The sequence below is a fragment of the Bison bison genome, unplaced genomic scaffold (genome assembly GCF_000754665.1).
Source record: "Bison bison bison isolate TAMUID 2011002044 unplaced genomic scaffold, Bison_UMD1.0 scf7180017864293, whole genome shotgun sequence".
NCBI lineage: Eukaryota > Metazoa > Chordata > Mammalia > Artiodactyla > Bovidae > Bison > Bison bison.
In genome coordinates this window covers 1,054,893-1,067,559 of record NW_011494865.1, presented here as the reverse complement: position 1 = coordinate 1,067,559, position 12,667 = coordinate 1,054,893, and the positions used below count along the sequence as shown (strand labels likewise).

Genomic DNA, 12,667 nt, shown 5'->3' with positions numbered 1-12,667 from the left:
CTGCAGGGAGAGGGGGTGAGGGTTTGAAGAGCTGTCCAGAGAACAGCCCATGTAAAACAGGATTAAAGCATTATTTGAAAGTACAACAGGAGTCCGTTTCTGCTTGCTTTGGGCTTGGTTTGGATACTTAAAACAACAGCAGCAACAATAATGATACCGTCCATTCAAGTTAAGGAAACAGTTAACCAGGACTCAATTAAAGCAGAACCTTCCAACAAGTGGAATTTTTTCTGCATTTTATTTCAGGAAACCACAGTCAGAAAAAGAAAAATAGTGGGTGGGCAGGGGATTTATTTGAAGGCATAAATTCCAGGTTTCACCTTGGATTAGTGAACACTTGGGCCTCTGTACACCTTTTAAGTCTGTACTCTTCTACAAAAAAGACAGATGTTCCCAGTAAGCCCAAAGGGACTGGATTACAAGGTTCAACACAACAAATATTTGCTGAGAATCTTAAAGCCAGGTGCTCTTGGGGGTATAAAAATGGTCTCTGCCCTCAAAGGACATTGGAAAAGGATTCATTTATCTTTGGGTGAAGGGCTTCCCAGGTGGCTCAGCGGTAAAGAATCTGCCTCCAAGCAGGAGACTCAGGTTTGATCCCTGGGTTGGGAAGATCCCCTGGCGGAGGAAACGGCAACCCATTCCAGCATTCTTTTTTTAAAAATAATTTTATCTATTTATGGCTGGGCAGGGTCTTCATTGGTGCGCGAGGGCGTTCTCTAGTTGCAGAGTGGGGGCTACTCTTTGTTGCAGGCCCTAAAGTACGCAGATTTCAGTAGTTGGGCACATGGGCTTAGTTGCTCCGCAGCATGTGGAATCTTCCTGGACCAGGGATCGAACCCGTGTCCTCTGCATTGGCAGGCATTTTCTTATCCACTGCACCACCTGGGAAGTCCCCACTCCAGCATTCTTGCCTGGGAAATTCCATGGACAGAGGAGCTTGGCGGGCTACAGTCCATGGAGTTGCAAAGAGTTGGACACAATTTAGCAGCTAAGCATGCAATGCATGCATCTTTGGGTGAAGGGGGCGAAATTATGTTAAGACAGTTAAATCCTCAATAATGTATAAGGCAAAAAGAGGTATCAGAGGCGGACTTCCCTGACGGTCTAGTGGTTAAGACTCTGCGTTTCCACTGCAGGGGGCACAGGTTTTATCCCAGTTCAGGGAACCAAGGTTCCACATGCCATGTGGCGTGATCAAAAGAAAACAGTATGAGAGATTCCCCAGAGTCTTGTCTTCTGGAACAATCAGGTTTGGAAGTGCCATGCGATCACATCTAATTCTTAAATGCCTCTGATTCGGTCAGATGCCAGGAGAGCTCGGCATCTGAAAGGCACAGGTGAGAACCTTCGGGAGAACAGCTGGCGTTGGGCACAGCCCCTTCTTCCTTTGCAAGAGGAGGAGTAAGTGCCGAGGTCATCACACACCCTGCATCTGAATCTTAGCTGACATCCCCGTGGGAGTCAGGAGCCCACCGTGCTACAGGAGCCTCCACGGTGCTCACCCTGACCGCCTTCCTTCTCGGAGATCAAGCAGGCTCGTCCCCCGAAGGCCTGTTGGCTGCCTTTAGACGTGGCAAGTTGGAGGCTCCCAGGCCCTGTGAAACACAGCCTGCGGCATTTTATTGACATAATGAGTGGCCGTCATTTAAAACTCAGATTTCCCACAGAAGGTCTAGGTTTCTAGCTTCCTGCAGAGATATCGGGTCTGGCAATACTGGGTTAGTTTGCTAGTGTCAAGTTGCCCGCCCTCTTTCCCCAGCAGTGAATTACTACCTGTCATGGGGCAGAAAACTAAGATCACGGCATCTGGTTCCATCACTTCATGGCAAATAGGTGGGGAAACAGTGGCTGACTTTATTTTTGGAGGGCTCCAAAATCACTGCAGATGGTGACTGCAGCCATGAAATTAAAAGACTCCTTGGAAGAAAAGTTATGACCAACCTAGCATATTAAAAAGCAGAGACATTACTTTGCCAACAAAGGTCCGTCTAGTCAAGGTTATGGTTTTTCCAGTGGTCGTGTATGGATGTAAGAGTTGGACTGTAAAGAAAGCTGAGCACTGAGGAATTAATGCTTTTGAACTGTGGTGCTGGAGAAGACTCTTGAGAGTCCCTTGGACTGCAAAGAGATCCAACCAGTCCATCCTAAAGGAGATCAGTCCTGAGTGTTCATTGGAAGGACTGATGTTGAAGCTGAAACTCCAATACTTTGGCCACTTCATGCAAAGAGCTGACTCATTTGAAAAGACCCTGATGCTGGGAAAGATTGAGGGCAGGAGGAGAAGGGGACGACAGAGGATGAGATGGTTGGATGGCATCACTGACTCAATGGATGTAAGTTTGAGTAAACTCCGGGAGTTGGTGATGGACAGGGAGGCCTGGCATGCTGCGGTCCATGGGATCACAAAGAGTCAGACACGACTGAGCAACTGAACTGAATGGGGCTTGCAGGATCAATTTCTTTTTTTTTTTTAATTTATTTTATTGAAGTAGAGTTGATTTACAATATTGTGTCAGTTTCTGCTGTACAGCAAAGTGATTCAGCAGTTATACATGCATATACATTCTGTTTCGTATTCTTTTTGATTAGGTTTATTACAGGATATTGACTATAGTTCCCTGTATACAGGAGGACCTTGCTGTTGATCCATCCTCTATATATAATACTTTGGATCGGCTAATGCATCCTCAGTCCATCCCTCCCCAACCCCTTGCCCTTACATACGGCCTGCTTTCTGGCTCCAGGGTTAAATGCTGCTCATCACCATCATTCCTTGGTGGCATGGCAAGGAAATGGCAACCCACTCCTGTAGTCTTGCCTGGACAGAGGAGCCTTGTAGGCTACAGTCCATGGGGTCACAAAGAGTCAGACACGACTGAGCAACTTCACTTCATCACCAGCACCAGTGGTTTGGACCTGGACATGCCCACGTGGCCCCCGCTGATGTAAGGCTTCTGAACCCATGGGCTGCATGTGACCACGCAGCTCAGTTACTGGCGGAATAACCCAACATTTCCCTTTGGGGAACTGGTCATTGTTGCTGCTAGGCAGGAAGGCGGTGATCATTGTCACGATACACTTGAAAAGTGACCCAGTTTCGAAGAGGGCAAGTGATATTTGCAGTCAGATTATGGGAAAGTACTGGATTCTTCGAGGGTGGGAAAAATGTTGGTGTGATGAGGACTGTTTTGAGTCTTCTAGGCAAGTGATGCTTTCTCTGAGCTGTGCCCTGGTGGAGTCTGGGTTGAGACGCACCAGGAACATGTGGGTCCTGGAAGCCACAGAGCACGTTCAGCCACTGTCCTTGGGGCCCTGGTCTGAGCGGGCTTCTGGGTTCTTTCCTAGGCACCCGGTGGCCACGTTTTTCCACCTGTTTTTCCGCGTGAGTGCCATCGTCACCTACGTGGGCTGTGACTGGTTCAGCAAGAGCTTCGTGGGCTGTTTTGTGACTGTGCTTCTCCTCCTGTCCTTTGACTTCTGGTCTGTGAAGGTGAGCCCCGGCCCCCCGCAACCTGTGACTCCCTCTTCCGAAACACGGGCTGCGTTTCCAGCCGCTCACTGACCCTTATGCACACTTGAGAATACTGAGCCAACATCACTTAAAAGCAGAGGAAAAAAGTACATTATATAGTTGAATAAATGGCTTCTGGGTGGCCACTGCCATGCTTGCAGACATGTACTATGTGAGGGAGACAAGTCCACAGAGTTTTAGGGTTTTTGTAAATTTCACATATCATATCATAAATAATGTATTTTAAAATTCTATAAAATAGGCGTACATGTATATATATGACATATGTGTATGTATGTCTGGGGAGTCTGTCTTTTTTGTGAATGGAACTTAATTTTTAAAAGTTTTTATTGGAATATAGTTGATTTACGATGTTGTGTTAGTGTCCAGCATATAGCAAAGTGAATTAGTTACACGTACGTCTTCTCTTGTTAGATTCTTTTCCCATTTAGGTCATTAGAGTACTGAGTAAAGTTCCCTGAGCTATACTGTAGGTACTTATTAGTTATCTATTTTATATATGGGTTCCCCCGATAGTTCAGTTGGTAAAGAATATGCCTACAATGCAGGAGACCCCAGTTCCATTCCTAAGTCAGGAAAATCTACTGGAGAAGGGATAAAATATATATATTTTACATATAGTAGTATGTATATGTCAATCCCAATCTCCTAATTTATCACTCCCCCACTTCCTCCCCCAGTAACCCTAAGATTATTTTCTGTATCTATAACTAATTCTGTTTTGTAAATAAGTTCATTTGCATCGGATTCCACATATATGCCACGTCATATCTGTCCTTCTCTGTCTGACTTACTTCACTCAGTGTGATAATCTCTAGGTCGATCCATGTTGCTGCCATGGCATTATTTCATTCCTTTTTATGGCTGAGTTATATGCCATTTTATATATGTACCACATCTTCCTGATCCATTCCTTTGTCGATGGACAGGTAAGTTGCTTTTTAAGGTAAGCTTAGTTAAGAATTATAGACCATAAAACTGATTTCGAGAAAGCCCCACTGTTCAGTCCCCCTCTCCTCAGGTTCGACATGAATTGGTCACTTTTATTCATTCAGGATAAGATGAGGCCTCTTTCTTGACCTATGATCTGATTAGGAGCATTCTGTCCACTTTTCTCAGAATGTAACCGGACGACTCATGGTGGGTCTTCGCTGGTGGAACCAGATTGATGAAGACGGGAAAAGCCACTGGATTTTTGAAGCCAGAAAGGTATCTTCCAATACTTGTCAAGCTAGAGCCGAGAAAACGGCCGTGGAAAGGCCCTATGGGTTCCTTTCGAGCTCTGCATGATCTGATCCCTGCCGGACACAAGGCCCATGGGGCTGGTGCCCGTTCAGAGCCCCCACTGGCAGAAGCCTGTGTGATATTAACGAAAATCAGACCACGCTCCTTTGGGACCGTTCCTGCGAGTTGTGCAACCGAATCTCTTTCTTGCCGTAGGTCTCTCCAGACATGGTGGCTGCCACAGAGGCGGAAGCGCGGGTCTTCTGGCTCGGCCTCATCGTCTGTCCCATGATTTGGATTGTGTTCTTTTTTAGCTCCTTATTTTCCCTGAAGCTCAAGTGGCTGGTAAGGCAACACTTGCTCGGATGTCTGTACAGAACTGGCGGTTGTAGAAGTGGGTTTTTGTTCTTGATTGAGTGATCGGTGGATTGAAACAGCTTTATTGAGAAAGAATTCACATACCAGGCAGTGCGCTCATTCTGTGTGTCTGATTCGGGAGCTTCCCAGGTGGCTCAGTGGTAAAGAATCCACCTGCCAAGCAGGAGACAGGTTTGATCCTTGGGTCAGGAAGATCCCCTGGAGAAGGAAAGGGCAACCCACTCCAGTATTCTTGCCTGGGAAATCCCATGGATAGAGAAGCCTCGAGGGCTACAGCCAGCGAAAAAGCGAAAATCGCTCTGTCGTGTCCGATTCTTTGTGACCCCGTGGGCTGTATAGTGGGGTCACAAAGAGCTGGACACGACTGAACGACTGAACAACAGCAACAAGTCTGTTCTCAGGGTTGTGCAGCCAGCACCACAGTCAGTTTTAGGAAATTTTTATCACCCCTGGAGATCCTGAGCCCTTTAGCCATGACCCTCCCCGTGCCTCTGTTCCCCTAGCCCCTGTCGTGAAAGTGTTAGTCGCTCAGTCATGACCAACTCTTTGTGATCCCATGGACTGTGGCCTGCCAGGCTCCTCTGTCCAGGGAATTCTCCAGGCAAGAATACTGGAGTGGGTAGCCAATCCCTTCTCCAGAGGATCTTCCCAACCCAGGAATCAAACCAGGGTCTCCCGCATTTCAGGCAGATTCTTTACCTCTGAACCACCAGGGAAGCTCTCCATAAAGGTTGCCGAACACTGGTGAGCGTGGGCCGGAAACACTCCTGCTTGGTTTGGGAGGAACATTTCAATCTGTGCTCTCAGGAGAATGACCTCTGTTTGTTTAAGTGCAGGCCCTCGTGATAGCTGGGATCTCTCTCCAAGCCGCCAACCTGTATGGCTACGTCCTGTGTAAGATGGGAGGCGAGAGCAACATCAGCAAAGTCACAGCCAGTTTTCTGTCCCAGACGGTGTTCCAGACGGTGAGTTACTCAAGTCTGACTCCTGGACCCCTGATCTCCAGACACTTGGAAGTCCTGGAGGCCTGCTGGCAGTGGCAATTTATGATGGTTTTCTGTATCAGCCAGGCTGCCAGTGTTAGCTGGGTTTTTGTTTGTGGTTTGTGGTTAAAATGTGCACAACAAAATTTACCCTTTTAGTCATTTTTAAGCGTACAGTTCAGTATACCCACATCATCATGCTGCCACAACTCTTTCATCCAAGCAAACTCTGTACCCACTAAACATTTAACTCATTCTCCACCCTCCCCAACCCCAATAAACTCCAGGCAACCACCTACTTTCTACCCACAGGAGTCTGACTAATGTAGGGACCTCACGTAAGTGGAATCACACAGCGCTTGTCATTTTGTGATTGCCATTGTTGGTTTAGAGTGATTTCTTTAAACTACAGAGGGCTTCCTTGGTGACTCAAGACAGTGAAGAGTTTGCCTGCAGTGGAGGAGACCTGGATTCGATCCCTGGGTTGGGAAGCTCCTTTGGAGAAGGGAATGGCAACCCACTCCAGTGTTCTTGCCTGGAGAATTCCATGGACAGAGCCTGGTGGGCTACAGTCTATGGGGTCACAAAGTGTCGGATACCGCTGACGTGACTAACACTACTACTATTACTACTACTACCCAGGTGGCTCAGTGGTAAAGAATCTGCCTGCCAATGCAGAAGATGTGGGTTCTATCCCTGGGTGGGAAGGATCCCCTGGAGAAGGAAATGGCAACCCACTCCAGTATTCTTGCCTGGAGAATTCCATGGACAGAGGAGCCTGGTGGGCTACAGTCCATGGGGTTGCAAAGAGTGGGACATGACTTAGGAAATGGCAACCCACTCCAGTATTCTTGCCTAGAGAATTCCATGGACAGAAGAGCCTGGTGGGCTACAGTCCACAGGGTCACAAAGAGTCTGACATGACTGAAAGACTAAACAACAACAGAATTAAAGCCGTTACAATTTTTTTAAACCTAGCCTGAGTTCTAGAAGCAACAAACAGATCGTCTAAATGTGACCAGGCTCTTCCTGAAATGGTTCGAGCTATCTTAAGTGTGAACAGTGCAGCTTTAAGCCAAGACTTCGAGCAAGCAGCCCTGAAGGCTTTCAGTTCACCGTGGGCTTGCTCTGGCCTTGATTCGGCAGCCAGGGCACGCACACGTGGGACAGAAAGCCAGGGCTGTCTCTTCCCCTTGCAGGCCTGTCCCAGCGACTTTCAGAAGCCTGGCCTCGAGGGGCTGGAGATTCACAAGCATTAGGTAAGCAGTGGGGTCAAGATGGTGGCCTGGACGGTGCGGGGCTAGGGGCTCTCGTGGAAGCGTGGCTCCCCTGGGCTCAGCTGGGCCTCCCAGTGGGCCCGAGCAGTCTGTGTGCACAGTTGGGGGCGGGGGGAGACCAACCTGTGTACTGGGCTTTCCTGGGCTGAGTGGCCTCACGGCCCTTTAGAGGGGTCCCACCTGCCTCACCTTAAACAGGTGCAGATTTGACCCTGGGCAGGCCAGGGGGGGCAGGTGAAGAGAGGAGTGGGAAAGAACAGGGGGACGTGTGCCCCTTCCACTTCCGTGCCCGGAGTCAGAGGGGAAACAGGAATTTCCTCTTTCCTAAGCTGCTCTCAGTTCCTGTGAGTCTTTCAAACGGTGAGTGTCTCAGGGCAATAAGGCTCTCTTACACTTTGGATCTCTCCTTTCATGCAACTTGAAAAACCCTGTAAATTGTCGTGTCTGGCATTGGAAATTGCCATATACATGCTGTGCTTAGTCAGTTGTGTCCGACTCTTTGTGACCCCATGGACTGTAGCCCGCTGGGCTCCTCTGTCCATGAGGATTCTCCAGGCAAGAATACTGGAGTGGGTTGCTATGCCCTCCTCCAGGGATCTTCCCGACCCAGGGCTCAATCCTGGGTCTCCTGCATTGCAGGGGGATTCTTTACCAGCTGAGCCACCAGGGAAGCCCACTGCCAGATACAGTAAGCACATAATTCCTGTATGGGGTGTCTGCACTGACCCCCAGTTCTGTTCATGCGGGTGATTCACGGGTTTTTGACTGTGCGGCTGCATCCTGTGCACTGAGCTCGGCCCAAGCCCCAGTGGGAGGCTCTGTCGCTATTTGAATTTTTCCTCTGAGAAAAGCGTAGGGTCTGCGCTACACTCTCAGTGGTAAAGAATCCGCCTGCCAATGCAGGAGACTCGGGTTTGACCCCTGGGTTGGGAAGATTCCCTGGAGTAGGAAATGGCAACCCACTCCAGTGTTCTTGCCTGGAGCATTCCATGGACAGAGGAGCCTGGTGGGGCTACAGCCCATGGGGGCTGCAAAGACTTGGACATGACTTAGTGATTAAACCACAAGAACGACGCTGCAGCGAAACCACACATTCCTCCCTTTATCCCTTTGGTTCTTTTTCAGGCTTATTTTCCGAGGCAGCAAAGGCACAAGTGAGATGTTCTGTGACGGGACAGCTTCCGACAGAGAAGAGAATTCCATGACCCACGAGCTGCTGGGTTTCACGAGAAGCAGGCCTCGGGGCAGAGGTTTGAGGAGCTGTTTTTATTTTTCTAATGACGCATCTGTAAAGAATGCCCTTTACATACGTTCTAAAGGGAAGGTGTACAAATGCTAGATGATTAAAGTGTCTCTGAAAAGTGATGTCATGCCACGCCCGGGGCTGGTCCCTTTCTGCTTGTGACCCACGCGCTGTCCCCACGCTGGCCAGGCGTGACGGGATGGGTCGTGCTGCTTCCGTTCTTTCACAGCCTCCTGTCTCAGGAGCCGACGAGGTTCTCTCCTTCTGGCAGACGCTGACTACAGAACTCCTGGATTCCTGGAAAACAGGACGGCAGGCGCAGAAGCACTGGGGGCTTTCAGTGGCCCTGCCCTGTGCTGGCGAGCCTGCGTCTGAATGGGGCGGAGTCCCAGGTGGCTTAATTCACCCCAGAGTCCCATCTCAGCTGATGCCCTGAATCTCTGCAAGTGAGCCCAGTACGCTGGCTGCCCGTCTGTGGTTACAGCCATGGCTGGAGGCCTCCTGTTGGCCCGTTCTCCAGAATGAGGATCCCGGAAATGTTGCTGCTTACACTGGACACCATTTCACTAGGCCGGCAGGGCTCAGCCACAAGCCTGGAGCTTTAACTACCAACACATCTGCCTCAACTTCAAGGCCTCTGACAGCTGCCCATTGACTGAATCAGGCCTGCATCTGGGTCTGGTTTGGCTCACTGTGCTTTTTTTTTCCCCCTTCTTAAATTCTTTTTACAGTTTTACTGAGGTGTAACATTAATATTTCCTATACTGTAAACTTCACCCTCACCGTGCTTTTAAGCTATGACTTAGTTCATAACACTGATGGACTGGAAGATTTTCCCAGACTCCTGGCTTCCTGGGCTGAGGGGGTCATCCCAGACCCCTCCACCCCCATGTCCCCATGGAGGCGGCATGGCCACTCATGACCCTGAATGGGATCTTCTCACTCCCAAGCCCACTCTGCTCACGTGCGTCCCTTCCTGGCCCCGTGGCCCTCTGGATTCACAGGTCCCCTTAAGCACTTACTCTGAATTATACTTCTGTAGGCGACAGTGGCTGGTGAATCTGGTGCTTCTACCAAAAAAGACTGTCCTTTGTCGCAGCTCTTACCTTAAAGAAACAAAGGAAAAATTAAAACCCACAAAGAGAACACAGTGGTGACCTGAACCTGTGCCTGTGACACCAAAGATCTCGGGCCCACCTCTCTCGTAATGAAGATCAAAGCTGAGACAGAACGTCGGGGTCTCTGGGACCTCGCCTGCCTCCCCTCCACCCAGCAGCGAGTCTGGCTGGCGTTGCCTCATGGCTCTGACCTGTGCCTGGGCAATGCTGGTGTGTGTGTGTGTGTGTGTGTGTGCGCGCGCGCGCCTGAGAACCCTCTGGGTGAAGTGTGGCAAATGCAGGTTCCAGGGCCCCATAAAGAACAGATTTAGCAGCTCCTGGGTGGGCCTGGGAACCTGCATTTAAAAAAGATCGATTCATTCTCCAGTATGAAGATAATAAAGACTCAGAGTGAAAGAGTATGGAGGACAGAAGGTTACACCGTGAAGAATGAGTTCAAGGGAAGCTACTGGGGTGTCAGCTGTCTTTCTAGAAATAAGTAAGTGTGGCGTATGCATACATATACACACACAAGTATTTTTTTAAAAAATGCTTGGGAGGATGCACATATTCCACTCATTGCTTTCTCCCTCTGTAACTGTATCTTGAAGGTCACTGCACCTTGGCATCAACCCATCCAGGTGGGCATGGGGGGTCCTGGGCCGGGGGGAGCTCCTCTCCTGTCTGGTCCTGAGTAGACCCTGCCCCCACCCCCCCAGCCCCCGTCCCTGCTAGAGAAGCTGAATCAGTGGTCCCACAACCCACCGCTGCTCCCCAGCCTCTGGGGGGACCCTGGCCAGGCCAACTGCAGATCAACTGTCTCCCCAGCGCGTTGCTGGGTAGGACAGGGACACCCGAGGGTTTGGGGGTACTGAGAGGGGCCCCATGCACTGGCCTGGACGCTGCGGGTAGAAGCAGCTAGGGAAGCCTCCGAGTTCCTGCTTGCAGACCAGGTCTGAGAGGTCACGGGTCCCACAGAAGGCTCGTGGGGCCACTTCCTCCTGATGTTCACCCAGTGTTCTCTCACTCCTCGTCCTCCCCTCCCCAGGAGACCTGCCCGAACCCTCACACCTTGCTCTGGTTGGCTCCCCACCACCACAAACCTACCCTCTCCCTGCCCTGTCCAAGACCGCCCCCCTCGTGTACGCCATCCACCCGTGCAGCCCCCACGGTGGCTCCATCACATCCCCACCTAACACGTGAGCCTGAGGCTCAGAGCCCCGCAAGGACCTGCCCGAGCCCAGAGCCAGTGGAGGGGCAATGGGGATGGGGGGTCCAGGCCTGGGGCGAGGGCCCAGGGGGCTGGGATCCCGACACCAAAGCCTGGCAGCTCCCTCGCTGCATGTTTGCACAGGGGCTGCGCATGGCCTCCAGTCTCCCTGGTGATGGGGCGGCTCCCTCACTGAACAAAGCGGTTCTGGGGGCCTTGGCAGCCTCACTGGGCCCTGTCTGCCTTGCCGCAGCCCATGGCAGTGTTCACCCCCATCCCTTCCCACGCTCGCTGCCCCTGGCTGTGCGGTTTCAACTGGAGGCGAGGTTTGGGGAGGTGCGCCCTGTCACACAGGAGTGTGCCCACTGGACGGCACTGTGTCCTTGCAGCTCAGCACTGAGCCCCGAGGCCGCCGTCCAGCCACCTCTCCTACCAGTGCCTCTGAGGACTGAGGCCGCCACAGCCTGCAGCTGGCGGGAATGAGCACTCAGGCCCGCTGCCCACCCAGCCCTGCATGCTCGCATGGCCAGCCTGCCTCCAGGGGCGGTACCTGCTCCTACGACCCCAAGGGACACGCTGGTCAATGCAAAGACAACACTCGGGAAGGCTGGAAAAGCAGCCAGAGTTGTTTCCCGGGGGGAACCAGGTACCACACGTGCTGCTGGATGTGGGCACCATCGAGGAGGCTCCAGAAGCACCCCCTGCTGGGCTCCCAGGCGCTCTGGGTCTTCACGCCCCCCTCCTCGGGGCAGGCCTCCTCCACACTGTGCTCTCGGCCCCCTCTAGGTTGTCCCCCCATCATGGACATGGCCCCCTCTGCTCCTGACCTCTCACCAGCTGACATGCTAAGGCTCTGCCCGTTCCACACAGTGCCAGCAGGGAGCCGGCTCTCCCATGCTCACTGGCCCTGGGTAGCATCCCCAGCTCCCCAGGGGGGTCATGCTGGGCAGCATGGACGTCAGGGACACCTCCTCCTCCCCACCTGCCCCAGCCTGTCGCTTCCCCTCTCTGTGTCCCTTCCTCTCCACGCTGATGCCCGGCTCGGTCCGGCCCTAACCATCTCCCAACCAGTGCAAGTGGCCCACGGCCTCAGCCTCTAAACACACACAGCAACCCCCTCCCCGGTCTCATTTCCTGACAGCTGGGGTCCAAACCGTGAGGCTTGGCTGCAGAGCTGTCCACACCAACTCCCCGACAGTCTCCCTTGCCCCCTTAGGCCTCATCTGCAAAACCTCACTGCCCCACTTCCTCGTCACAGACACATCTAACTGCAGCAAGCCCGACTCTGTTATGGTGGGGAAAGAAAGTCGGTGGTGGGTGTCACTGAAAGAGGGGGTGGCTGTCCCCAACTCCACGCAGCAAGCTGATGCCCTGGAGTGAGTGTGGTGTGGAGATGGGGGCCCCAAGGACTCTGGTACCCAGAGAGGTGCACAACCCTTGAAGGCAGGCCAGCAACGTGCCCTCCTGCTCACCCATCCGGGCATCAAGAGGGCTGTGCCGGGCTTCCCTGCAGACAGGTCAAGGTTGGTTGCCCTTCCTCATGGTTCTCAAGGCTAATTCTGTCGATGACTTTCACGTCAGGACCTAATTCCTGTGTGAAACAGGACTCGAATACATGCCCTCACCTCCTCCCCCCGGTCACCCCCACCTGGCCCCTCTCCATGCTGACTTCCTCTCCTCCCACCCCCTGCACCAGGTGCCTCCATGACCAGTCTCTCCT

General features: G+C 52.0%; 2 protein-coding genes across 2 annotated transcripts in view; one reads left to right on the top strand and one right to left on the bottom strand.

Moving 5' to 3' along the window:
• Window positions 1-8,758, top strand: part of TVP23A (trans-golgi network vesicle protein 23 homolog A (S. cerevisiae)) — a 44,457-nt gene extending 35,699 nt beyond the window's left edge. Inside the window, exons 4-9 of the mRNA XM_010850660.1 lie at window positions 3,349-3,493; window positions 4,655-4,744; window positions 4,976-5,104; window positions 5,974-6,102; window positions 7,320-7,379; window positions 8,523-8,758. Of these exons, the coding sequence (XP_010848962.1) occupies window positions 3,349-3,493; window positions 4,655-4,744; window positions 4,976-5,104; window positions 5,974-6,102; window positions 7,320-7,379 (553 nt within the window). The 3' untranslated portion in view covers window positions 8,523-8,758. The remainder of the gene's footprint in view (window positions 1-3,348; window positions 3,494-4,654; window positions 4,745-4,975; window positions 5,105-5,973; window positions 6,103-7,319; window positions 7,380-8,522) is intronic.
• Window positions 8,648-12,667, bottom strand: part of NUBP1 (nucleotide binding protein 1) — an 18,162-nt gene continuing 14,142 nt past the window's right edge. The window contains exons 10-11 of the mRNA XM_010850661.1: window positions 9,663-9,746; window positions 8,648-8,937 (exon numbers count right to left, since the gene is read on the bottom strand). Of these exons, the coding sequence (XP_010848963.1) occupies window positions 8,879-8,937; window positions 9,663-9,746 (143 nt within the window). The 3' untranslated portion in view covers window positions 8,648-8,878. The remainder of the gene's footprint in view (window positions 8,938-9,662; window positions 9,747-12,667) is intronic.